This window comes from Camelus dromedarius, chromosome 36 (assembly GCF_036321535.1).
Source record: "Camelus dromedarius isolate mCamDro1 chromosome 36, mCamDro1.pat, whole genome shotgun sequence".
In the NCBI taxonomy this organism is placed as follows: domain Eukaryota; kingdom Metazoa; phylum Chordata; class Mammalia; order Artiodactyla; family Camelidae; genus Camelus; species Camelus dromedarius.
The window spans coordinates 10,160,592-10,185,522 of record NC_087471.1 but is presented as its reverse complement, the minus strand read 5'-3'; the positions used below and the strand labels follow the sequence as shown (position 1 = coordinate 10,185,522).

The window sequence follows — 24,931 nt, the reverse complement described above, 5'->3', positions numbered from 1 at the left end:
CACACGATGTCCACACGATGACCAATAGATTTTCTCTGTTAGCCCCACCTGGTCCCTCACACATCCTGTTCCCCTTTTCCTGACTTAAGAATACTTTTTCTTCTGCTGCTCTTCGAGTATCGCTTCTGTTCACTTGTTTTTGTCAACCTTCCACCCCCGATTTCCTACGCTCGTAATTTACCTCTCGACTCTCATGTCCTCTTAGACTTCCATCAGAAACACACAGCCGCGCTGTCACCAATGAGCACATGTGCATTTTTAAGGGCCACTTTACAAACTGATTTAGCAGAAAGAGGGTACTTTGCTGAATACTAACAATGCTTTAATAACATTTTCCTGTCACAAGTGCTGGGTGTTAAGCTCTGTGGATTTCCCAGACCACACAACCCCCTCTGGGTGAGTATGTGCAAAACTAATAAATCAGCGTTTCATTCAACTCAGTGTCTTTGGCGCAAAGAACAATATCCCTAAAACCAGGCTCCTTTTTCTCCCCCAATTGTTTTTCTTTGCTTCTGAATCTTGCTACTTTGTAACAAAGTGTTTATCTTGGTAAACATGTTTCTAAAATTGTAAATGAATCCTCCTGGCATGAAGAGGTCTGGTGCTTCCCTTCAAGAAATGAGAATGTCTAAATAAAATCAACATTAGATCTACACTCGGAGGACTTGGTACATTGCATTTATTGCCCAGTAAGGAACTGACTGACATTCTATAAAACACGCACAGAATGTAAGGGGTAAAGGGTTTAGCATCTGGCTCAAAAACCAAAGCCAGGGGGAGGATATAGCTCAAGTGGATATAGCTCAAGTGCATGCTTAGGATGCAGGAGGTCCTGGGTTCAATCCCCAGCACTTCCTCTAAAAATGAATAAACCTAATAAATAATAAATAAATAAATAATAAATAATTAAACCTACTTCCCCCATTCCCACCAAAATAAAATAATTAGATAATACAATGATAAAAATATTTTTAAAAAACCAAGGCTGTCCTTTAGTCTCCTGGCATATTCAGGTGCTCAATAAATCTTTTCTGATAAAACTTCAAGCTCTAATGCCAACTCAATTGTCTTACCACCATTATGTCATACAACCTGAGAATTGGCGAGGAAATTAAGGGTCATATTATACAACCATTAATCATGTGACTAAATACTGTTGAACTAAATATTTTAGAGGAATTTCTTCAGGTAGATGAGTCTAAAATTATGGATAAGAAAATAGAGAAAAAAGAAAAACCGTGCCATTTTTTCGATATAGAGTAGGCAGCTACTCTACGTGATGGCTAATGGTCTTATTCCTGTGTCTCCGGTAAATCGTGAACACAGACCGTGCAGATTTCTTACCAGTTCAGGGAGTTTAGACCGATTTCCTTTCCAGCTGTTTAAGTGGATACCAGGAACTTCTCTGGCTTTTACCTGCTTCATTTTCTCTCTGGAAAACTCACTGTTAAGGCTGTCTTTCACTACATTTTTTCTTACAGCCTCATGTCACAGGAAGGTAATTGGAGGAATGCTCGGGGTAAGTGTAACTGGAAGAACAGTTGCCTGTAGGTTTCTTGAGTCCAAATCTGCTCCCTTATAGCTTTATAGACCTGATCCTATCTTTTGGGACAAAATGTTACTCATGGTAACTTCGCCACTCAAGTTTTGATTAAAAACATCATTTGAGTTACAACATGAAATATTCTAGCATTCTTGTCACTAAAGCGTTTTTGTTTGTTTGTTTGTTTGTTTGTTTGTTTGTTTTTGAGTGCTTGCTTAAGTCCTATCTCTGGGAATGCAAAGGCTCTCCATTTTGCTCAATTTTCCCTAAGTGGGTGCTGTACCCAGTCCAAGAGTGAGGAAAGGAAGGAACTCAGTTTGCTGGTTCGTTTAATAACCTCTTGCTACTTAGGACACTGGATTTGAGGGTAAGCTTTTGGGGAGTCCAGGCCTCATTTCCCACCTGATCGAGTGTGTGTTAACTCCGCTGGCTCTGATCAGCACGTGGATAGAAAGATTAGAATGTGAATCATAGGCAACTGTATCAGTCTTGGTTTCACCAACCTGCAGGAGCAATCGCACAAGTTACAATCACACAGAAGCATAGGTGAGTGCTACCACATTCTTTTCCTGTTCCTTTCAAAGATTTGGGAGTAAATCCTCAAACGTCTAGATTCAGGCCAAAGGGAACAAGCAAAGACAGCAGAGAGGCAGCCATTAATCACACAGAACTCCTCCATCATGATTTTCTGGTACATTTCTGTTTGGATAAAACGCAACCCATCCCCAAATAAGTAAGGGAGCAAAATAAGTCTGAGAGAGGGAAGTAGAGGCAACAATAATTTTTAACTCTGTCTCACTGGTTCTGACACAAATCGCTTCGTTGTCATCAGCCGGGAGCCCTCTGCTCAGTGAAATGCACGTCTCCAGTGCTTTCAGACTGTAACCGCAAGCAGCCGCCACAAGGAATAACAAAAATTCCTCAAGCCATCAGTCCCTGATCTTGACAAATTAAACACTCATGACACATTCTCATCAAATGTAAAAGGGGCACAATAAAGCATGAGCAGAGGTGGGAGGAACGGTCCTCACCACAGGCTACCTCCCATATATAGACCTGTGGGGGTTTAAACATCAGGCACCCACCGTGGCCGTGTGACAGAACCGGCAAAGCATGTGTAGTTTGGAAGCAAAGAATTAAAAACTGCATCCTGGGCTCCCCGGCCACAAGATGTGTGATCTTCAGTCGCCTGGAAAGTAGGGACCACACATGCTCACTGGGAGGAGCAGAAGAGAGAATATTGGTGAAATTTCCTCTTCCACCCTCAATTATGCTGACTGGTGCCGTCAGTGTTGGCCCAGGGAGACAAGGTCACCAGCCACACCCAGATCCCAACCGGTATCCAGCCCTGGAGGCTGAAGGCCTAGTGTGGCTGGTGCACAGGACACCCCATCTCTCAGTGGTGGGGACCTAAAACCCACCTGGAGGAGGGAGCTCGAGAGAGGCAGCAGGGGTTTGGCCCACGAGGCTTTCACAGCTTCTCTACATCTGTCCAACTGACCAGGTGCGAGGCACTGGGGCGTTGATTCACTTGGCCACGAGGTGAGGATGTGAGTAACCTACAGCTACGAGGCCAGAACTATGATAACCTGCAGCTCTGATTCCAATCACATCGTGAAATTCAGAGGTGACTCCAACAAGAGGAGAATGATTTTAAAAACAATCAGGTTCAGGTGTGGATTTCGATATGGAATGCTGTCCCCTTTTCGTTTTAAGAGTCACAGGGTCATAGTCAAGGTAAATGGAATCGGACACTGGCTTTTATTCCGACAGCTTAACTCAGGCCCAGGTTCTCTCTCTGTGGGGATGGCCGGGAGCAGAAAGGGTCATATTCCGAATTTCAGTCCAAACACTACAAAAGAGAAGAGAGCCCCGAGGAGTTCAAGGTGAAGGAAAAGGCAGCCCACTTTTCTTTCCCAGCTCTGCTTTTGTCCTTCACACACTTCACACTTGAGGGAGGAACTAATGACATTGACCTCGGGGCCCCCAATCTGCCCGGAGGTGTCCGCAGCTGTGGCGGCTGGTCCCGGTGGGGCTCTGCCCGCTGCAGCGAGCTCTGTCAATGCGGCCAAGCCAGCAGCTGCCTGAAAACAGTGGCAGGCGGGCCCTAGGCACACGACCCCTGACACCGTGGGCCTCTTTTTCCTCCTCTCTGCCAGCAGCCAATGGGCGGGCTCTCTCCACTGGCTGCCATGGCAACGAGAAGACGGCTCCACAGTGCCCAGAACAGATGTCACATGAGCCAAGATGAATGTGGTGGGGGTGGGGAGCGGGTGGTGGGGGCGGAGGGGGAGAGGGGGACACATTTGGAGTTAAATGGTCCCACCAGAGGGAGTCAGGCATATTCTGAAGTAAGTGCAAAGCGGTAACATCTATTTTCTTTCTCTCCCTGTCCTTTAAGTTCTAAACACACAGGCGCACACACACGTTCTTTCATTTCCGCTACTGAGGTGCCTGTGGCTCTCCGGCTTCCATGGCAAACATGGAAGCCCTGATTTCGGGAAGCCTTAAATGAGCATCGCGTCCACGGCAGGCGTGCAAGCCGGCTTCTGCAGCCATTTAAGGACAGGCTGGGAAGCTCTGTGGAGGTGAATCAGAGAAACTTAGAACCACAAGGAGCTGAGACAGAATCCACGGGAATTTCAAAGCAGACCACAAACCCTGTTTCGCTCCCGTGGCCACTGAAACGTAAGGGCTCCTACGTCCCTCCCCTCCGGGGGTACTTCCTCTGATCGGAGCACTCCTAAGGCCATTTTATACAGAGGAAACCAGGGCGAGGCTTATGAATCTACTGCTTCAGCAACAAGGGCTCTTTTGTTGTCCCTAAAATAGATCCTATCCTAGCAGAAACAGTGTATTTAAAATGTTTCCACTGCCTGGCGTTTATCTGCCACTGAAATTAACAAGCAGAGCAAGTGCACGCAGGCGCACACCACAAACCCATGTATCGGTTGGTGAGATAAGAGTGATTCCGGCGCAGGCAGGCACTGGACACTGCAGAACTTTTCTCCTCCCGGCTAGCAGCCAGTGGGCAGGAGACCTAATCCTGTCCCTGTTATCGGACCACATGAATCAGGGACCCAGAGGGACAATGTACAGGCCCCGTCCTCATCCGATAGATGAAATGCACTGAATGTGTCAGAAGACCGGAAGACGCCTCCGCTTAGAATTAGTCCGCACTTGTGCTTAACTCTTGCGGCAAACATGCAGTCCTGCTTTGTGCGCAGTGCCACGTGGAGTACCCTCCACAGGGGAGGCCCCACCTGGAGTCCAGAGGGAAGAAAACATGGAAGCTGTTCCTACATCGGGTCCGAAGGAGGATGGAGTGGGCGTGGCAAGAAAAGCACGATGGGAACGTGGAGGAGGGCGAGCTCCGAGAAGGGTCCTGGGTGTGGGGAGACTGGGGCGCCCGTTCTGTGACAGGCACCTGACCTGTACACCATATCGCGTCATGTTACAACACCCTAAGAAGTAGCCCCTATTATCCTATTTAACAAATCAGGAGCCCCAGGCGTAGAGAGGTTACCAGTCCAAGGTCACATCACAAGCAGGTCGCTGAGCACTGCTGCCCCACGTCATCTCCCCACCTCCCTGGGCGGTCTGCCCCATCAGCCAGTGGCCATCAACCACCAGCCACATCGCTGCAGAGAATGCAGCATCTCCCGGTCTCCCCCTAAGCAATAATGCCCAGGAAATCATGGGCTGCAAACACTCACCTCCTATTTCCTAAAACATGTTAAAATATTAACACATAACTATTAAAATTTAAAATGTTCATCTGGACACACCCTAAAGTCATCTTGGGTACCACAAGGGGTACATATGTCACACGTGGGGAGCCACTGCATTTTCCCAGGCCGGCCTTGACAGATGGGGAAGAGTGTGGCCCATGGAGAGTTTGAATTCACTCGAAGGCCACCCTCCGCTGGTTATTTTGTATGTATCCCTCCCCTGAAATGAAAATGTCTCCTCGGTCCTCACAAGAATGCTTTCTTCTGTCATTATTCTGGCCAGTAAGTGGAATCCTAGAGTGCGTGTGGTGCACTTGGATGGAAGCACGAAGGTGAATTAAAGACTGATGGCCCAGCCCTGCCCGATGATGTCTGCCTCGCTCCTGGAAGCTGCCACCGCAGACGGAACCCCACCCCAGGGTCGCACTTCCCCGCCGCTGCAGTAACAAACTACAACCACCAGAGGGCAGTAACACAAACTGGATTTCTCATTTGGACCCAAATGTGGATGCACACAGTTTAATAATATGTAAAGCCCATTATTACAAGCTTTTTCTCTCCCCACCCCCTATTAATGAACAAATGCCCAGGGGAAATGCAGATATTTCTAAATACAGTGCAAGAAAGGGCAATCTGTACTCATACACAGGGAGTCTAACACACAGTATTAAGTGGAAATGAAAATAATCACCCAGATGCAAGTAAACCATTAAGGCTAAAGATTTATCTGTCTATACGGCTGCATACGTAGAAAGATAGGTGCCTGCCTCCCAGAAACGGGCACTTTTAACACATTTATTTCCCAAGTTCTTATTTAGAGTTCATAATAATACCTGCAACGATAACCACAAAGCTACAAGAGGGGTGTAAGAGGAATTTCATCTTTATTGCTGGGCAGACAAAGGGGGATTTTTCTCTTGGACTAAGGTAAGTTAATGAATTATTCAGGGATTTTCCATGGACTTTAAAAGTCATAACTCCAAGCTTTAAACGATAGCACAAATTTTAAAAAAAGAAGAAGAAGAGAAAGAAGAGGAAGAGATGGCTAATCCCTAAACCATAAAATATCAACTGACATTTACCCATGTCTCTTCAGGGTGCTTCGATGCAGATAAATGAGTTCTGGTGTTGGTGAGAGCACAGTCTTTTGCTGCTGTCACTGGTTCTCACATCAGAGCGCAGAGAACACAACAGATCGAGGAGAGGTATTTCTAGGATGCAACCTACCCATTTTCCAGCGAACAAAGAAACGGGAATAACCCTGCCATCTTCTCGATTCACAACAGAGAGGAAGGTTCCCCAATCCTGTATTTCCACAACGGTTTGAGATTTGAGGGCCTCTGGGAAAGCAGGATGAAGTCATTGCCAACAGCCTTGTCTCTGGAGTCCCCCCATTAAACTGTGATGTTTGTAAAATGCTTGACAGATTACCAAGTATCTCCACACGGCGTGCGAGAAAAGCATATGGGATTCAGAGTCAAATGACTCTAACTGTCTAAGTGTATTATCTGGGCCATCCTGGGAATGTGAATGAAGCCCTCTGTGCCTCAGTTTCTTCCTCAGGCAGGCAGGAGAGCAGATCCTAAATGGTCTCCCTGTGTGGGGTGAGGGTCACCATTCCCAGCACATGGGACAAAGCACTAGAAACCGCTAAGGTTTATGAAAATTTCTGTTCTTCTCGTCCCCATTTTATAAACAGGGAACTAGAGCTGTAAAGACTTGTCCAAAGTCATGGTCAGTAAAGGCAGAGCAGGGCCCCAGTGAGGTGTTCTCACCCAAGGCCGTGGTTCCTCCCACCCCTCCATGATGTCTCAGCTTGGGCCACCATACTGGGTGGCTTTAAACAAAAGACATCTATCTCACAGTTCTGGAGGCAGGGCAGTGCCAGCAGGGTAGGTTTCATGGTGGGGACTCTTCTCATGACTTAGAGATGGCCACCAGCTCATTGTGTGCTCAAGTGACCTCTTCTCTGTGTGCACACAGGGAGAGAGAGCTCTCTGGGGTCTCTTCTTACAAGGGCACTAATCCCATCATGGGGGCCCCACCCTCATGACCTCATCTAACTCTAGTCACCTTCCAAAGGCCCCACCTCCGAATACCATCACATTGAGAGTTAGGGCTTCAACACATGAATTTGGGGAGGAGGGGACACAAATATTCAGCCCATAACAAGGGGTAACAGTGGGCTTCTTAATTCTGCTACATCTTTTCAGTTCAGGTCAGTAAATATCTGCTGACAATCTGCGAGGTGCCAAGCACAGAACTAGGTCTTGGGGGAAACGAGGAGCTCCCACATGGCTCACTTAATGTCAGGACGGTTCCCAGCAGAGGCTCTACAGGAAAGAGCATTTGTGACACGTGGGCTTTCGGGACTGTGGGTAGCACCATTGATGACAAGAAACTTCACAGACTCCTTCTTCAGATAGCTGGGTTTGAAACCACTGTAATGGGAGTCTGGCAACTGATCAGCACATAATTAATATCTGATAAGGTAATTAAGGTATTAATTTATTGAGGAAGGCAGGGGGAAGGTAAGGAAGGGAGGACTTACCTCCCTTTAAAATTTATGTTAAAATTTTCAGCCAATAGATGCTTACTAGGAAAAGGCAAAGGATCTGTACCTCCTGGTGGGGAACCATCAGGTCCGGTTATAATATGACAATTACAGCATAACTGGATATTTATTGCATATACTTAACATCTCTCAATAGAGTTGGCATAATTAGAACTACTTTCTTGATTGGAAAACTGAGGGGCTCGACTTCAATTAATGCATTTTGGGCGGTTACTGCATGCTAGCTAAAGTAGGTATATATATATATTTTTTTCAGTCCATAACAAGAGATACTTTACATATGTATAAAATTCTATTTAATTCTTATAACAAATCTGTGAGGGAATCTTGCTATCCACACTCAGACAATTTAAGAATGAAGACCAGAAGTAGAAGCCAAGGATCCACAGGTAGTAAGTGACTGCAAGAGTTCTAGAACATTCTTGCCAACCATTCAAACAGCATTTTGATTCCTTACACACACACACAATCTTCTCCCGCCAGAATCTAGCTCTTAGGATTTCCTTCCGGTTGTTACTTTATTTTGGTAAGTAAGATGGGGATGAAGTTGGATCTTTTTTTGAAGGTAGAGATGTTTGAAAGGGGATAAGCTTCTGCAAATTTCTACCTTTCTTCAAAATGAGACAAGGGCCTCAAGAGAGAGGAGATAAAGTCCCATCCTCTCTCTGGGGACCTGAGCATATGGCCCTGGGTTCCAGAAGAAGCCAGACAGGAAACCACCTGGTAAGCAGCCCATCAAAGGAGAGCTCTCAGTTTCAGCCCCTATTTGGGGCTGGACATGCGGCAGTGGTACCATGGAAACCAGGCCAGGGGGTGTAGTTAGGCTGAATAATGATGCCCCCTGAACGTCCTCATCCCTTGGAATCCTTCACCATTATGTGTGATTAAATTAAAGACTTGGATATGGAGGATTATCTTGGATTAGCCAGTGGGCCCAAAATGTAATCACACACGTCCTTATGACAGAGAGGCTGCGGGAGATTAGACACACAGAAGGGGAAGAGGCAACGTGGCCACCGAGACAGAGACTGGAAGGATGTGGCCACAAGCCATGGAATGTTGGTGGCCACTAAACAAATTAAATAATCAAAGCTGAAGCAATTCTAAAAATACACGTTGTAATCCAGTCAACTGCATTATTTTTATCTTTCACTTTGGGTACTTTTCTTTAAAATGACACTGTATAGAGTATTGATAACAGATGACAGACTGTTGGATAATTACATTTCAAGATAAAACATGGTAAATACTTAGAGATTATAGCTATGTTGAAGATATGGATGGATGGATGGATGGATGAATGGATAGGTGGGTAGGTGGGTGGACAGATGAACAAACATGCTGAGAGACAGAGACAGATATTAAGGCACTATCTTACATTTGACACATGGTGGGTAATTTAACATTCACCCAAAAAGGTCATCCAGGGGAAAGGTTGTGCTTACTATTCATGAAGCCTCCAGGAGTTGGGAAGGAAGTAAGGTGTGTGGCCAGAAAAATCTTAAGATTTATTAATTCTCTATCAAATTTCAGGAGACTTAATCTATCAGTGATCAAAAGGCTTAATTCCTAAATGAGGAAGAGTTTACTTTTCAGGTCCTGAGAATCACACATGAACAACCCACATCCCGGTCAGATGCCACAATCCAGTTTAGAATATTAGAAAATGTTTGTCATCACAGGTTCACTTGAGAGGTCAACTGTCTACATTTGATGATCCAAAGACAATTAATATTACACCAAATTATCTCTTCCATAATACCATAAGCAAATAATTCCACTGTGAGACTCTGAGGAGAAAATATGAAAATGACGTTAACAAACGATTACAAAGTCTTCATTCCAAGGCAAGAACAGCCCACATTTTGTGCTAAGTCTGCAGCTCACCAAAGCCACAAAGCAGCTGTCAAGTTCTGTGAACAGAATCTCGCCCTTTCAAGGTCAAGGAACCCAGTGTGAAGTTGACATGCCACTCTGATCCTCTTCTGTAAGCATCTCCAGCCTCCCTACTCTGAGCGTTAGTAAACGAGCAAACTCCTTCAGCCTCCCTTCCCTTCCTAGCGTTGTCAGGGAGCCTGGTATCTACAACCCAGCCAACTTTGCAGGAAACCACAGTTTAGATGGAAAATCACTTTGGGTTTCTGGCTCATCAGCACTACTGCGCATCTAATTAGCTCAACAATTGGTCCCTGTGATAAAATCAGCTAATTTTATGTTCAAATGGCTGCGCCGTGGTAAGCAATACTGTCACTCTCAACTTCATGCAGCAGAGAAAAGTTGCTGAAGAAGCTGGTTCCTGGGGGTCACTGGGGGCAAACTAGTGACGACTATTAAATTAGTAACCAAAGTCAATGTTAGAGTTAGTGCAGGGGGGTCCCACCAGGGCTCAAACAAGATGAATTCCCTGAATGTGGTGACAGGGTCAGAAATGCCAGCTCTTAAAGGAGAAAACAGTGCGTATAAAAATGCATGGAAAACAGGACACTAATGAACTCACCTACAAAAGAAACAGACTTGCAGACATGGTAAACAATCTAATGGTTACCGGGGAAAGGGGATGGGAAGGGATAAATTTGGGAGTCTGAGATTTGCAAATGTTAGCCACTATATATAAAAATAGATTAAAAAACAAATTTCTTCTGTGTAGTACAAGGAATTACATTCAATATCTTGCAATAACCTTTAGTGAAAAGAATCTGAAAATGAATATCTGAATGTATATGCATGACTGGGACATTTATGCTGTGCGCCGGAAATTGACACATTGTAAATAAAGTATTCAGTTCCTCAGTCTCATGAGCCACATTTCAAGTGCTCAACAGCCGTATGCGGCTGGCGGCCACTGCCGGGCACTGAGGAAGAAGCCACTGCCACTGGGCAGAGGGTCGTACAGAGGCACAGGTCTAGGGCCAGGACTCTCTGGGTGTTAGACAGTTTGCCAGGAGAGAAATACTGGACTTCCTACTCACCTATCAGTAGGATCCAGGGCTAGATTTATTTATGCATAAAATTAAGGAGACACGACAGTATTTGCTCTCTGAGGTGTGATACAGCCGTCACATGTGGTTATGTTAACAGCAATGGATATCTGGTTGTTGGGAGCACAGGAGGGCCCAAGCTTTATTTTAAAAACAGACCCTACTTTTAAAAGTCAAGTAAAAAAAAAGTATATGTATGAATGTATGTAATTTCCATATGCTTAAGTACAGAACATCCAAAAGGTTAGAACAACTATTTAGAATATAAGATTAACATTCCCCAAATCTACAAAAATAATGGAGAAACGATGAAAACAATAAATATTTACTATCTAATTTTTAGGTATTTCATCAGTGTATCAGTTATCTCAAATCAGTGTGGGTTCCACCCAAAGCGAAGGATAAGAAACTATACGGGGGTAGAAACCAGAACATTGTCCCTGCCTCCTGCCCCCTGCCACCTCTGCCACCATGGGGATGGGTGGAGAACCCACACACTTCTGGGGACTGGGGCATAGCAGACTTTTTACATAATTCTAAAATACAGCAGTATTACAGTCACTCCTGGCTCTATTGTTAAACATGGATCCAAATTAGAAAATATAAAGGTAACTAAAATTTAAACATTATCACTAAGTTCTGAAAATTAAAGCAACTCTAGTTATTTTTAAAAGAACTGAATCTCTGAATTAGAGGAGATTTTTTAAACATAATACAAATTAATAGTGAAAATAATTATTTCATGAGGTAATGTCTACATTCCTGAGAAGTATTTTTATTATAATTCAATCCACTGTTACTAGCAAGAGAGACAGCGCTATGGGTTGAACTGTGTTTCCCCAAAAAAGATATGTTGGAATCCCGACTCCCAGGACCTCAGCATAGAGGTAACCGAGCTCAAATGTGGTCACTAGGTAAGGCCCCGATCCAATGCGACTGGAGTTGTCATAAAAGGAGCTAATTTGGACACAGAAACAGACACGCATAGCCGGGAGCTGCTGTGAAGACACAGGGAGAAGACGGCCATCTACAAGTCAAGGACAGAGGCCTGGAGCAGGTCCCGCCCTCGCAGCCTCAGGAGGAACCAGCCCCGCCAACGCCATGATTTTGAACTCCCAGACTCCAGAACCATGAGACAGCAGATTTCTGTCATCTCAGCCCCGAGTCTGTCACACTTTGTCGCCGCCCAAGCAGACTTATTCAGAGAGAAGAAAAAAGAGACAGACTCAGAAGGAGACAGAGAGACTAAGTGTTAAGCTATGTATGTTCATCCGGATGAGTTGATTTCAAAGAGAAATGCATCAGGGTCTGCTCATTTAGCGCTTCTGTGGAGCAGAGGGGCTGTGTTCCTAGAGGCTGAGAGAAACTTCCAAACCACGTGCAAATGGAACACAGTGCCAGGTGACAAGAAGCGGACTCTCCCTCTGCAGGGGGTTCCCAGGAGGGAGAGGGGGGACCCTACCTTCTGGTAGTCCTCCTTGGACCTCAGGGCTGCCTCCATGTGCGCGGTGGAGGTCGGGTAGATGGCAGAGCGGTACTGAGAGCCATGGTCGTTGCCCTGGCGCAAGCCTAGGGAAGAGGAAGGCAGAGGGCATGACTGGGAACATCTGAGAATCACTCCAAGGATATGGTATAACAGAGGGCTCTTCGAAGGGTCATATTTTCACAGATCATCTGGTTGAAGGAGGATCTAATGAAGCCTGTAAGTTTACATGTGTTTTTAGAGCTTCTCTTGCCCTGATGGGACAACCTAACTAAGGGTTTGAAATATCAGGAAGATTTCAGAAAATTGTGTGGCCGTACAGAAAAGATGTACATGGCTGTCATTCTAGGCAAGTATGTAAGGTAATGAATTTCTGTAAAAAATGATCCATGGATTATTTCTACAATCAGAGTTTATACTACCACTGTGATCCAGGCTAGGGATGTATGGACCCTTCCCTGAAGCCGTGATCCCTTGGTTCTGCATTCTGACTTGATCCTCTGTTCTACTATAATACTGATGTGGCTCCTGTCACTGTTGTCCCTGTCCTCCTGTGCAGGCCTGGGCTGTCCCCAACATCCTGTGGACCACCTTAAAGAGCAGTAAGTTCACAGGCATGACACACAGCCTTGCCCCAGACTCCCCGCACTTTTCTCTTTGTACAAACCCAAACTAACCATCCATTGGAAAGATGGGAGTTATTCATCAGTGGGCAAATTTCAAATCTGTCTTTCAAATTTGAATTTACAGCCCTGATCTTCTTGGATGTTCTAATAAAACTAAAAGCTCCCCGTGTCAGAATCAATACATGTTCTCTTCTTGGTCAACTCTGGCTAAACCCTTGACTGGCCAGAAAGGAGGACAAGAAAGTGCTAAAGAGATACAGCAGAGAATAGAGAGAAAATGTCACAGCCTTTGTTCAGGATCCTTTGAGTCTTGAATGAAACTGGACAAGGCATTAACTCTCCCATCTACTCAACAACATTATTTTGATTGACTTTTTCCATTAAAGTTCATCCTGAGGAGAAGGCATATCTTAAACCAAAACCATACATATATAGCCCCAGACGTGTGTGTATTTGGTTAATTCCAATACACATACTTCTTGGTTCACTAAGGAAGGGGCTTCTTAAACAGACAGAAGCTTCAAATTTGAAGACAGATGGTTCACTGGGAAATATGATTTTATGTTCAACAGATTGAAAAACCTACAGAACTATGGATTTTCTGTTCTCATTATTTTTAAGACATTGCATTTACAGATGTTTAGCATCATTAAACTTTCACCATTTCTTTCAACCTCCATTGGTTTATATAATGAACGCCAAACAGTCATTCATATGTGAGGAAAATCTGCTTACTAAACCCCTTGTAAGAAGCCTAGGACTTGGAGCTGCAAGATCTTGTTTTTGAGTCTGATTCTGCCACTGACGTGTTATGCAAATTACCTCATCTTTCTGAGCTTCAAACCTCTTCCGCAGAACAAGGATTATAAGGGCCTAACCTATAGGTTTGTGGGGAGGAGTAAATGAGACGGAACCTGTAAAGCACTCTGCTGACTGTAAAAAATGATGCAGGTGTTAAACACTCTATATTTACAACTTTTCATAATCTTAGAACAGCTCAGAACTAGTTTGAAATAAAAATAACCAATGACATCACACAAGATATTCTAGGAGCAACTCTTTTTCCCCCCAGAAAAAGTATTATTTATATTAATCTCTCAGATACTCACACAGCAGGGGTTACACAGATAAACGATCTAAAGAGAGGTTCAGAATTAATTTTATGTGTGTAGAAATGTACTATTTAGTTTTTTCCTGTTTATTACATCTATTTATTTATTTATTTTTACAGAATTACCTTCCTAGTTAAATTTTACCTCTGCTAATCTCCACCCTAGTTCTCCATTTTAGTGGAAAACAAACCCAAGAGAGGGGGAAGTCTCTTTGAGTGAATTCTCCTTCCCCTGCCCCAGCCCATGAAGAGCTTCACAATACGATGTCTTCACTCTTGGTCTCTGATCTGAAGCTTGAAAAAATCAAGCCTGTTGGCAATTATCTTGTACTGCTCAAGCTCACACTCACTGGGTTACTAGGAAGTGGGAAAGAAAGACTTGCAGACTGGTAGAAAGAAACAGGAACAATGAAAATTAATGATAAAAATCGTTTTAAAAGCCCTTCTTCCTGACTTCTTGCCTTCTTGTCTTCCTTCCATTCATTCATCTGTTTTTCCCTGTCCAAGGTACCAGCTACTGGGATTCAGAAATAAGACGGTCTTCACCACTGTTCTAGTCTTTCGCCCATTTTTCTATTCAGTGGTCTGCCTTTAAAAAAAATCTATTGGAGATTTTTTTTAATTTTTAAAAATATTTATGTATCTTGGATACTAATACTTAGTCAAATATAACCTCTCTGTCCTTACAATTTCTTTATGATATTTTTTGATGAACCAAAGTTTGATTTTAATATATAGTTAAATTTATCAAGCAGTTTCTCTTATGGTTAATACTTTCTATACCTTGTTTAAGGAATGCTTCTCAACATACACACAACAGATCCTTGTTGCTTATTTATTTTATATGTAATAGTTTGTACCTCTTAATCCTCTAGCCCTATCTTACCCTTTCCCCTTTTCTCTCCCCACTAGTAACCGTTAGTTTGTTCTCTATATCTGTGAGTCTGTTTCTGTTTTGTTATATACATTTGTTTGTGTTATTTTTTAGATTTCACATATAAGTGATAACATAGAGTATTTATCTTTCTCTTTCTGATTTATTTCACTAAGCATAATACCCTCTAGGTCTGTCCACATTGTTGCAAATGGCTGAGTAATATTATGTATTATTAGTTATATTATGGCTGAATGATATTCCATTGTATATATACACCACATCTTCTTTGTCCATTCATCTATTGATGGATACTTAGGTTGTTTCCATATCTTGGTTATTATAAATAATGCTGATATGAACATTGGGGTGCACATATCTTTTTGAGTTAGTTTTTTTTTTTCAGATATATATCCAAGAGTGGACTTGCTGGATCATATGGTAATTCTGTTTTTAGATTTTTGAGGTACTTCCATACTGTCTTCCATAGTGGCTGCACCAGTTTACATTCTTACCAAGAGTGTACAAGGGTTCCCTTTTCTCCACATCCTCACTAACATTTGTTATTTGTAGACTTTTTGATGTTAACCATTCTGACAGTGTGAGGTGATATCTCACTGTGGTTTTGATTTGCATTTCTCTAATAATTGGCAATGTTGTGTATCTTTCATGTGCTTGTTAGCTATCTGTATATCTTCTTTGGACAGATGTCTATTCAGGGCTTCTGCCCATTTTTTAATTGAGTTGCTTGTTTACTGATATCGAGTTGTATGAGAACTGTTTACATATTTTAGATAATAACTCCTTATTGGTTATATCATTTGCAAATATTTTCTCCCATTTGGTAGGTTGTCCTTCGTTTTGTCGATGGTTTCCTCTGCTGTGCAAAACCTTTTAAGTGTAATTAGGTCTTATTTGTCTATTTTTGCTTTTATTTCTTTTGTCTTTGGAGACAGATCCTACACACACACACACACACACACACACACACACACACAGAGCTATGATCTATGTTAAAGAGTGTTCTGCCTGTGTTTTCCTCTAGGAGTTTTATAGTATCCGGTCTTACATTTAGGTCTTTAATCCATTTGGAGTTTATTTTTGTATATGGTGTGAGGAAATGTTTTAATCTCATTGTTTTACATGTGGCTGTCCAATTTTCCCAGCACTACTTATTAAAGAGACTGTCTTTTCTCCATTGTAAATTCTTGCCTCCTTTGTCATAGATTAATTGACCATAATGCTTATGGGTTTATTTCTGGTCTCTGTAGTCTTTTCTGTTGATCTATGTGTCAGTTTTTCTGCCAGTACCATGCTGTTTTGATGACTGTAGCTTTGTATTACAGACTGAAATCAGGGGGCCTGATACCTCCAGGTTTGTCCTTTTTTCTCAAGACTGCCTATCTGTAGTGATATTCCATATTTTCTTCCCAATGTTGGGTACTTATGCCTTCTCATTTTCTTCTTGATCAACTTTCCAATGTTTTTATTAATTTTATTAGCCATTTTGAAATACCAACTTTTGGCTTCATTGATCCTCTCTACTACTTTTTTACTTTCTATTCCATTTATTTTTGTTCTTTATTATTTCTTTCTTCTTCATTGTTTGGCTTATGTTTTTGCTGATTTTCTAAGTTCTTGAGATGGACACTGAGCTCTATCTTTCTCTACCTCGAATGTATGAATTTAAGGCTCTATATTTCTCGCTAAGAACTGCTTTAGCTATGCCCTACAAGTTTTGATGTATAGTATTTTAACTACCAGTCAGTTCAAAATTTTTTCTAACTTCCATTATGGCTGTCTTTGATCCATAAGATAATTAGAAAATTTCTTCTCTTCTAACATAAAAGGATTTTCTATATTTTAGCTATCCTTTTTGCTATTGATTTATAGTGTAATTGCATTATGGTGAAAGAAACATAATCTCTGTGATTTTAGTCCTTTTGCAACATATTCAAACTTTATGGCCTCATATATGTTCCATGTGTGATTAAGAAGGTGTAGGGTACAGTGTTTTATATATGTCCATCAGATCAAGTGCTTTAATTGTACTGGTCATACCCTCTATATCCTTAAAAAAGCCCTCAAGACCCAACTCTTCTGGGATTGGCAAATTTCCCAGAACAAAGGTGTTTTAGTCCCCTGCTTACCTGTCTGGATTTCTGTGTTCCCTTCAATTTTAACACGGTAATTCCTAAGCACTTTGTTGGCTTTTTGATGTGATGCTTTTAATTTTTTTTTTTAAATCTTATCCAACATTTTGAGCTGTTTTTGATGAGAAAGTCAATCTGAATAATCTAGCCTGCCATTTCTGGAACCTGGAAATTCTAGCTCCTGCCAACGTTATCAGCTCTGATTTTTTTTCTCTCTTATCTGATTTAATACTTTTTTATGTGAAGTAATGTAATTCTTCTGACTTCATTTCTTCTTATTGATTTTATATCATTTCAGGAATTGATCAGCAAAGTTTAAACAATTTCACCACTCCTGTCTAAAAGATGTGGAATTCTTCCTGGCTGAAAGTTTTCAAAAGCCTATGTGAACTTACTGACCCAATCACATCCTTCAAAAGAAATTCTTGGCTCCCTGCTCTTTGTATAGGCTGCCAAAAGATATTAGCATTTCTAACTTCTGCTACCACACTATTCGATACAAAGACATTTGATTTACAGCCTTAAAAAAACAGCCCATTTGAACTTCTTCATCTTGAAAATCCTTAACAGGATTATAAAACAGGATTTAATGGGTATTACAAGGAGCTCGTGAGGACAGAAACTCTTCCGTGGATAATGTGCTGCTGTTTCTGGTCATGGCATGCTTTCTATTGGCTCTTGTAACATATGTAATCTTATAACAATGTAGGACCACGTACTATACAACGGAAAGAATATAAGGTTTGAAAATGAACCCTTAGGTCCAAAACCCAGCTCTGACACATAATGTACTACCTGGCTCATGGCAAATCACTTCACCTCTCTGGGCCTGTCTGTTCATCTGTAAAATGGGTCTAAGACCACCTACTCACAGGTTACTCTGGGATCAAATGGGGTTACATGCACATAAGAACCTAGCACCACGCCCAGCCCAGACTAAACACCCAGTAGGAGTCTTGCATTGAGTCTGGAGGCACCAAACCCTTAAAGCACTAGAAAGGCAGAGGAAAAATGTTAAACGTAAGCCCTACAGGATTACATGAGAGAGGGATTTGAAAGTGCAAATAGCACATTTGCAAATACAAAGACACTACGTACATGTGTGATAATGTTATGCGTGGAAAAGTATGACTGAAAGAACAATTAATAAAGAAAAATATCAGTTAAATTCTTTGTTTCTTTTCTTTTCTTTTTTTTTTTCTGTTTCTGAAATTCTTAAAAGAATGAAATCCTTTTCAGAATTCATAATGCTGGGTTTGGGTTGTTTTTGCATTTTATGTGTGTGCAGCTGTTTCTGCACTGTAAGTACGCACATCTGCTCATTAGCAATACAATATCATTCCCACTGTCTAATTATTTGCAGATGATAGATTTCTTGTACATGGTCTAAAAAAAGGACAGTCCTTCAAAAACTGGTGACTTATTTTTTAAAAACTAACTTAAAAGGGTCAGCACAACGAAGTTCAGATATTAATTTGGCAAGTTCAAATATACGAACATCAGCTCTTAATTGCCAACTTGATGAGAAACAGAAGGAAACTAGGATTTTTCTCTCTCCAATTAATGCTTCCCAGTAGACAGCCCAGGGCCGGGGGGAGTCGGGGGGGGGGGGGGTGCTGGCCTCTCTGCTGTGCACCTGAAACAGGCTATGAAGCAAATCTGCTGGAGAAGGAATGGACCAACGCCATCCCTGATTCTCTGGGGGCCTCCTGGGAGCAACACACCTTAAGCAATGCTTCACAGTGAGAGGTGGGATGTGGGGTCCAAGGGCACTGAATGGAGAAGAGTCCTGGGGGGTCTTGAGTTCCAACCACGGGCTAAGGAACCACATTAATCTCCTGCTCTTGGCTCTGAGGGTAAGGCAGCCAGCCAGGGTGTGTGGTCCTGGGGCTCCAAGAAACCCAGCACCAGAGACAGCGTGGCCACGGAGCCACACGAAGCCACTGAGGACAACTGGGAAGCTCCCTGTGGGAGGGTGGGGGGTGGGCTTGGGAGGGAAAGGGGTGCTGAGTTGCTGACTGAGGATAAAGGATTTGGACCAAGTGTAGGAAATGATCCGGAGTATGCAGAATATGAGATGGGAAAAATGACAGAGAAAAATGGAGAAATACTGGGATTCAAAAGAGAGCAATGTAAACAAACGGAGGCTGGTGAAACGGCTCTTCCTCGGGCAGGATGAGCCCAGTGGCTGTGATACACGGCGAGCTTACCCTCTGCCTGGCACTGGGCTCTGCCCAACAGACCACATTCCCGCACCCACCCTGATACACACTGATGTATCAGTGGGGTAGGAACCATTTTACAGATGGGGAAAACTGAGGTCCCCTCACTCATTTGTTTAATGAGAAAATACTGAAGATGGAGCTGATTTTGTAGAAGAGGAGCAGTTAATAAACGAGTAAACAGATAAATCATTCTGCCTCGCGGTAAGTGTTAGGAAGAAGCGGGGGAACCGTGGTAGCAAAACCTGGGAGGAGGCTGCAAAGTCTCTCTAGCTGAGTCGGGAAGGGGCAAGACAGGCCGGTCAGAGAGGAGAAAAGGAGAGCAAGGACCCTGGTGGCCAGGTGGAGATGGAGGCGACGAGTGACGTAACTTCCCCAGGCCACGTGGCTGGTATGCGGCAGACCTGGTTAAAGCCATCTCCTCTAACCCCAGAGTCCATCCTCTTAACAGATTTGATTAACGATGTTCTAATTAAGGACACATTTTAATTAAGATCTTCAGAGCAGAGACTGTGAGTTCATCACCAGCTCATAGTTGAAGGCTACTTCAGTCAGGAATAGTTCAGCTGTTGTAGGGGATAAAAAAAAAAAAAGAAGAACTAAAATGAACCAAAATAAGAGTAGCTTAAAGAAGACTGTTCTTACAGAAAGAGCCCAGCCTGGGGTAGTGGCACTGGAGCCTTATGTCCTGTAGCTCCTCAGTTACAAGGACAAGGCCCCTCCCTGTTGTCTGAGATGGTCCATCATGACTTCCACAGGCCACCTGTGGGATGGGAGGATGAGGATGAGGATGAGGACGGCCTTTCCTCTCAGCGCACACAGCCCAGAAGTTGATACCATCATCTGTACGCACGCCCTGGCTGTCAGAATGTGAACACTTGGCTATACTTATCCATGAGGAGTCTGGGAAATGCAGTCTTTCTTGGTGGCTGCTTATCCGGCTAAAATTCCAATCTTTCAGAAGTGGGGAAATGGACACTGGGGTCAGCTAGCAGTCTCAGCCAGAAGGCCTCTGCCCCCTTGGGAGTGCACCGGAGCAGTTCCCCACCTGCGGCCGCAGTCCCTGGGGAGTCCTGGGGCTACAAGAGGTCCCCAAACCCAACTGTGCAGCAGGCAAGGCCCAGAGGCTGCAGGATGCATCACGCGTGTGGGCATTTCCGTTTTCCAGAGGTACGTGACATGGTGGTGGGTAATAAAACAGGCATGCAGTTTAAAGTGTGATTAAATTTGTAGCAGCATTTCAATATATTTGCTTTAAAAAAGTTACAAAGGGCATAAATCTATCACATGGGGGATTCTGGAAAACGTTTCCGCTTAGAAGAGGTCCTCCTAGTCAGGAAGCATGGACCCCTCTGGTGTCGGGAAAAGAAAACAGCCCTGGGCTTTAGACAGAGCTGCATCCAAACAGTGACATCCACATCAAGCAAGATGCTCAGTTGCCTGGAACGTCGTTTCTTCTCTTCTGTTAAGTGAAGACAACGAACCGCAGTTCATAAGGTTCTGTGTTAAGGGTTAAATGAAATGACAGACATAAAGCATCTACCACTAAGACTGGCCCATAACGGGTGCTTTGTAGATGTTCCTACCCTTTCCCCCAGGATGAAGAGGAGACAACAGGGTGGAACTGAGAAGCCAGATTTATGGGGTCAAGTGAGACAACGCTGAGTCTCTACATTGCACACTTTGTACCTGTGGCTTGGCCCAAGGTTCAGGGTCTGTGCCCCGTATCCTGATGCAGGAACAGGAGGCCTGAAATGACGTAGCTCATGCATAGAGCGCGCACAGAGCAAGCTAGGTAGAGGGATCCAGATCACGCGCGAGAGGCTGGGGGCTTATCTGGTTCTTTTGAGGACTGTGCCAGGCAGCAGACGTCAGGAGTTCCCTGTCCTCCAGCCTCACCCCCACCAGCAGCAGCCGTGTCACCACAGAATGAGAACACAAACAACGCTGGAATCTTTCCAACGAACAGGAAGTCCAAAACAAGCTTCATGGGTAGAAAACCCCACCTCAGTAGGTAGAGGGTAAATATTTTCCCACAGAAATCAAGAATATGAAAATAAATAAATAGGTCTTCTGCCCATTTTTTGATTGAGTTGCTTCTTTTGTTTTTTTTTTTTTAATATTAAGCTGTATGAGCTGTTTGTGTATTTTGGAAATTAGTCCCTTGTCGGTGGCATCATTTGCAAATATTTTCTCCCGTTCTGTAGGTTGTCTTTTTGTTTTCTTGATGGTATCCTTAGCTGTGCAAAAGCTTTTAAGTTTAATTAGGTCCTGTTTGTTTATTTTTGCTTTTATTTCCACTACTCTAGGAGCTGGTTGGAAAAAACATTGCTGTGAGTTATGTCAAAGAGTGTTCTGCCCATGTTTTCCTCTAGGAGCTTTACAGTATCCGGTCTTACATTTAGGTCTTTAATCCACTTTGAGTTTATTTTTGTATATGGTGTTAGAGAATGTTTTAATTTCATTCTTTTACATGTAACTGTCCAGTTGTCCAATTTTCCCAGACCTAGACATCTCTCCAGAGAAGATATCCAGATGGCCAACAGGCACACGAAAAGGTGCTCCATTTCACTAGCTAGTAGAGAAATGCAAATTAAAACTACAGTGAAGTTTTACCTCATACCAGTCAGAATGGCCATCATTAAAAAGTCTACAAATAATAAATGCTGGAGAGGATGTGGAGAAACAGGAACCCTCCCACACTGTTGGTGGGAATGTAATTTGGTGCAACCACTATGGAGGACAGTATGGAGGTTCCTTAAAAAACTAAAAATACACTTTCCATATAATCCAGCAATACATCCAAAGAAAGTTGTATTTCAAAAAGCCACAGGCACCCCAATGTTCACAGCAGCTAATTTACAATAGCTGAGACATGGAAACAACCTGAATGTCCATTGACAGATAAATGGATAAAGAAGATGTGGTATATAAACACAATGGAATATTACTCAGCCATAAAAAATGAAATAATGCCATTTGCAGTAACACAGATGGACCTAGAGATTATCATATTAAGTGAAGTAAGCCAGACAAAGAAAGACAAATATCATATGCTGTCGCTTTTATGTGGAATCTAAAAATAAAAAATTTATTTACAAACCAGAAATAAACCCATAGACATAGAAAACAAACTATGGTTACCAGGGAGGAAAGTAGGGGGGAGAGACAGATTAGGAGTTTGGGATTAACAGATACATATTACTATATACAAAATAGATTAAACAACAAGACCTACTGTGTATAGTACAGGGAACTATAATCAATTTCTTGTTATAAGCCATAACGGAAAAGAAACCAAAAAAAAAAACCCATGTATATATGTATATGTGTAACTGAAGCGCTTTGCTGTACCTCTGAAAGTAACATTGTAAAGCGACTACACGTCGATAAAAAATAAGAATAAAAATAAATTTATTAATTTAAAAAAATGAACCCAGTGAAATTGTACTGTTGTGCTGAAAAGGACACATCAAAAATGCCTACCTCTTGCATGATACTTGAGCATTTTCAAGTTATTTTCACATGATTTCATTTAGTTCGTATGACAACCCAAGAAGTATGCAGGATAGAAACCATCATCCCTTTTTGATAGGTGAGAAAACAGAGGTTCAGACTGTGTCTTGGCCAAGGTCGCGAGGTTGAGAAGAGGTCTCACTGGGGCCAGAACCCAAATCTAAATGTCACACTCTGCCGTGTTGTCTGGAGATCAGGGGAACTGGGGACCACATGGTCAGGAATGAGCCTGCTATCCTTGGGAGCCTGGAGGAAGTGTGTTTGCCCCATGAGTAAGGCAATGCCAGAGAGGACCTATCAGCTTAAACAGTGATATCTGAATGCTTTGCAAAAGTAGTTCTGAAGCAAATTAAGAGACAAGACTATTCCACTTACTGGCCAATAATCTGTAAACTTCACCTGAAGCTAATCCATTGTGTCACTCTCTCAGGACTCACTGCCTGTTGGCGACGACAGAAAACAGGTCTCTGCCCCCTCCCCATATCCCTAGGAGCCCACGCTTTCTGACAGCTCTTACCTACCAGCTTTGCTCCCTTCAAAACGGCGGGCCATGGGGATTTCCTCCTTCTCATTAGGACCCACACTGTGAGAGCTGCTTTAGTACCTTGAAGCAGTGAGGGGCATGCAGGATTTTCTGTCTAGTCTATGCCATGAAGATCTGATTTAATTGAAAGGAGACTTAAATTAACCTTAAATTCTTGCTGTTTCCACTACAGAAGACTCTTGTCATTAGCCAGAACCCCCACATTAGCTAATATCATCTATATTGCTTCTCCCACAAAATGAAGTAAATTATAACTAAAAAATTTAAGTGGCCCCTGCAAATCCTTAATGACTTTATAAACAAGGCACTAAAGTCTTTCAACATGCTAATCAAAACCCATTTCTCTTGAGTTCTGTTGCTGTGGAGAATCGTGAATAGCCCAGGTACATGATCACATCTAAGATCAATGCCTTCTCAGCTTTTTCTTCAAATTTCGTCCCTTTGTTGATAAGTAATTCTGGTGCAGCTAAGAGCATGCCTCAAGCAGTTTTAGGAAATCTCTTACTCTTCTTTCCCAAAAAAACCTCGAATGGGCTATTGCTTCACTGACCAGAGTCTCCACCAAATCCAACACGCTGCTGTCTTTAGAAACATCCATTTTCGGAGTAAGAGCAACCAATCTTACACGCCTCCACCTCCCTCATTTGCTCTACTGGTGCTTTTCTTTTCTGGGCCACTCTGCACTGTGAAAAGTGACAGGAGTCACCATGAGGCTTCAAGAAGAGAAATTAAAAGGTTGTGGTCAGATGGTCAAGTTCACCTGCGTCCCAGCTATCTGCTGCCGCACACCCACCCTTCAGAGAGTGGACTGCAAATTCTTACCTCAGAAAAATGACTTCATGACCACAGGTTTTAGACCTTTCAGATTATCAATGGAATTAAATCCATTGATACCAGAGTTCTTCTGAACTCACGTTTTTGCTTTCATGCCCCAGGATTAACATATATCTTGTTTTAATTATTTCAGGTTAACACCTGGGTCTGTGGTCTTACATATATTTCTCTGAAAGCTCATTTGACATCAGTTTATTGGGATTAAACTATTGTCTTCCTATAGGAACATATTTTTCCCTGTGTGGTAACCAAAAGGTCGGGTACTGCTGCTTATTCCAGACCACTTAGTCATCTAGCATCACTTAGCAGAGTATCTGGCAAAAAGAGTGGACCTCGCTGTAATGGAGAGCCTGCTCCTGGCCTCCTTCCAAGGCCTCCATCCTGGACCTGCCCTACCCTCACTGATCATTCTGCTATTCTTGCCTGAGCTCTGACCTTTACCCTCTGGCAAATCATCCGGGCACTAGGTGGAACCAGAACTTAGGACTCAGCACCCTGTGCTGCTGTGGTCCTGGGAAGGTTTCCACCACAAAGCACAACACACAGTTGGAAAAAACACATCCATCCGTTCATCAGGGAACAGTCCCTTTGGGACGCCCCCAACCCCAAAACCTAACACCAAATGGAAAACATTTTTGTTAAATAGACAAATTGCTAAACGAACAATCTGTTTGTGGGTTTGCGAAAATCACATTAGATACATAGGACTTTTCAGTTCCTAAGCCTCACAATATCAGATCA

At 43.0% G+C, this 24,931-nt stretch overlaps 1 protein-coding gene across 4 annotated transcripts in view; it reads right to left on the bottom strand.

The window, feature by feature from the left end:
• Window positions 1-24,931, bottom strand: part of MSRA (methionine sulfoxide reductase A) — a 285,576-nt gene that overhangs the window by 69,603 nt on the left and 191,042 nt on the right. For all 4 annotated transcript variants that reach the window (XM_031442126.2, XM_031442129.2, XM_031442132.2 and 1 more), the window contains exon 5: window positions 12,290-12,396. In XM_031442126.2, the coding sequence (XP_031297986.2) occupies window positions 12,290-12,396 (107 nt within the window). The remainder of the gene's footprint in view (window positions 1-12,289; window positions 12,397-24,931) is intronic.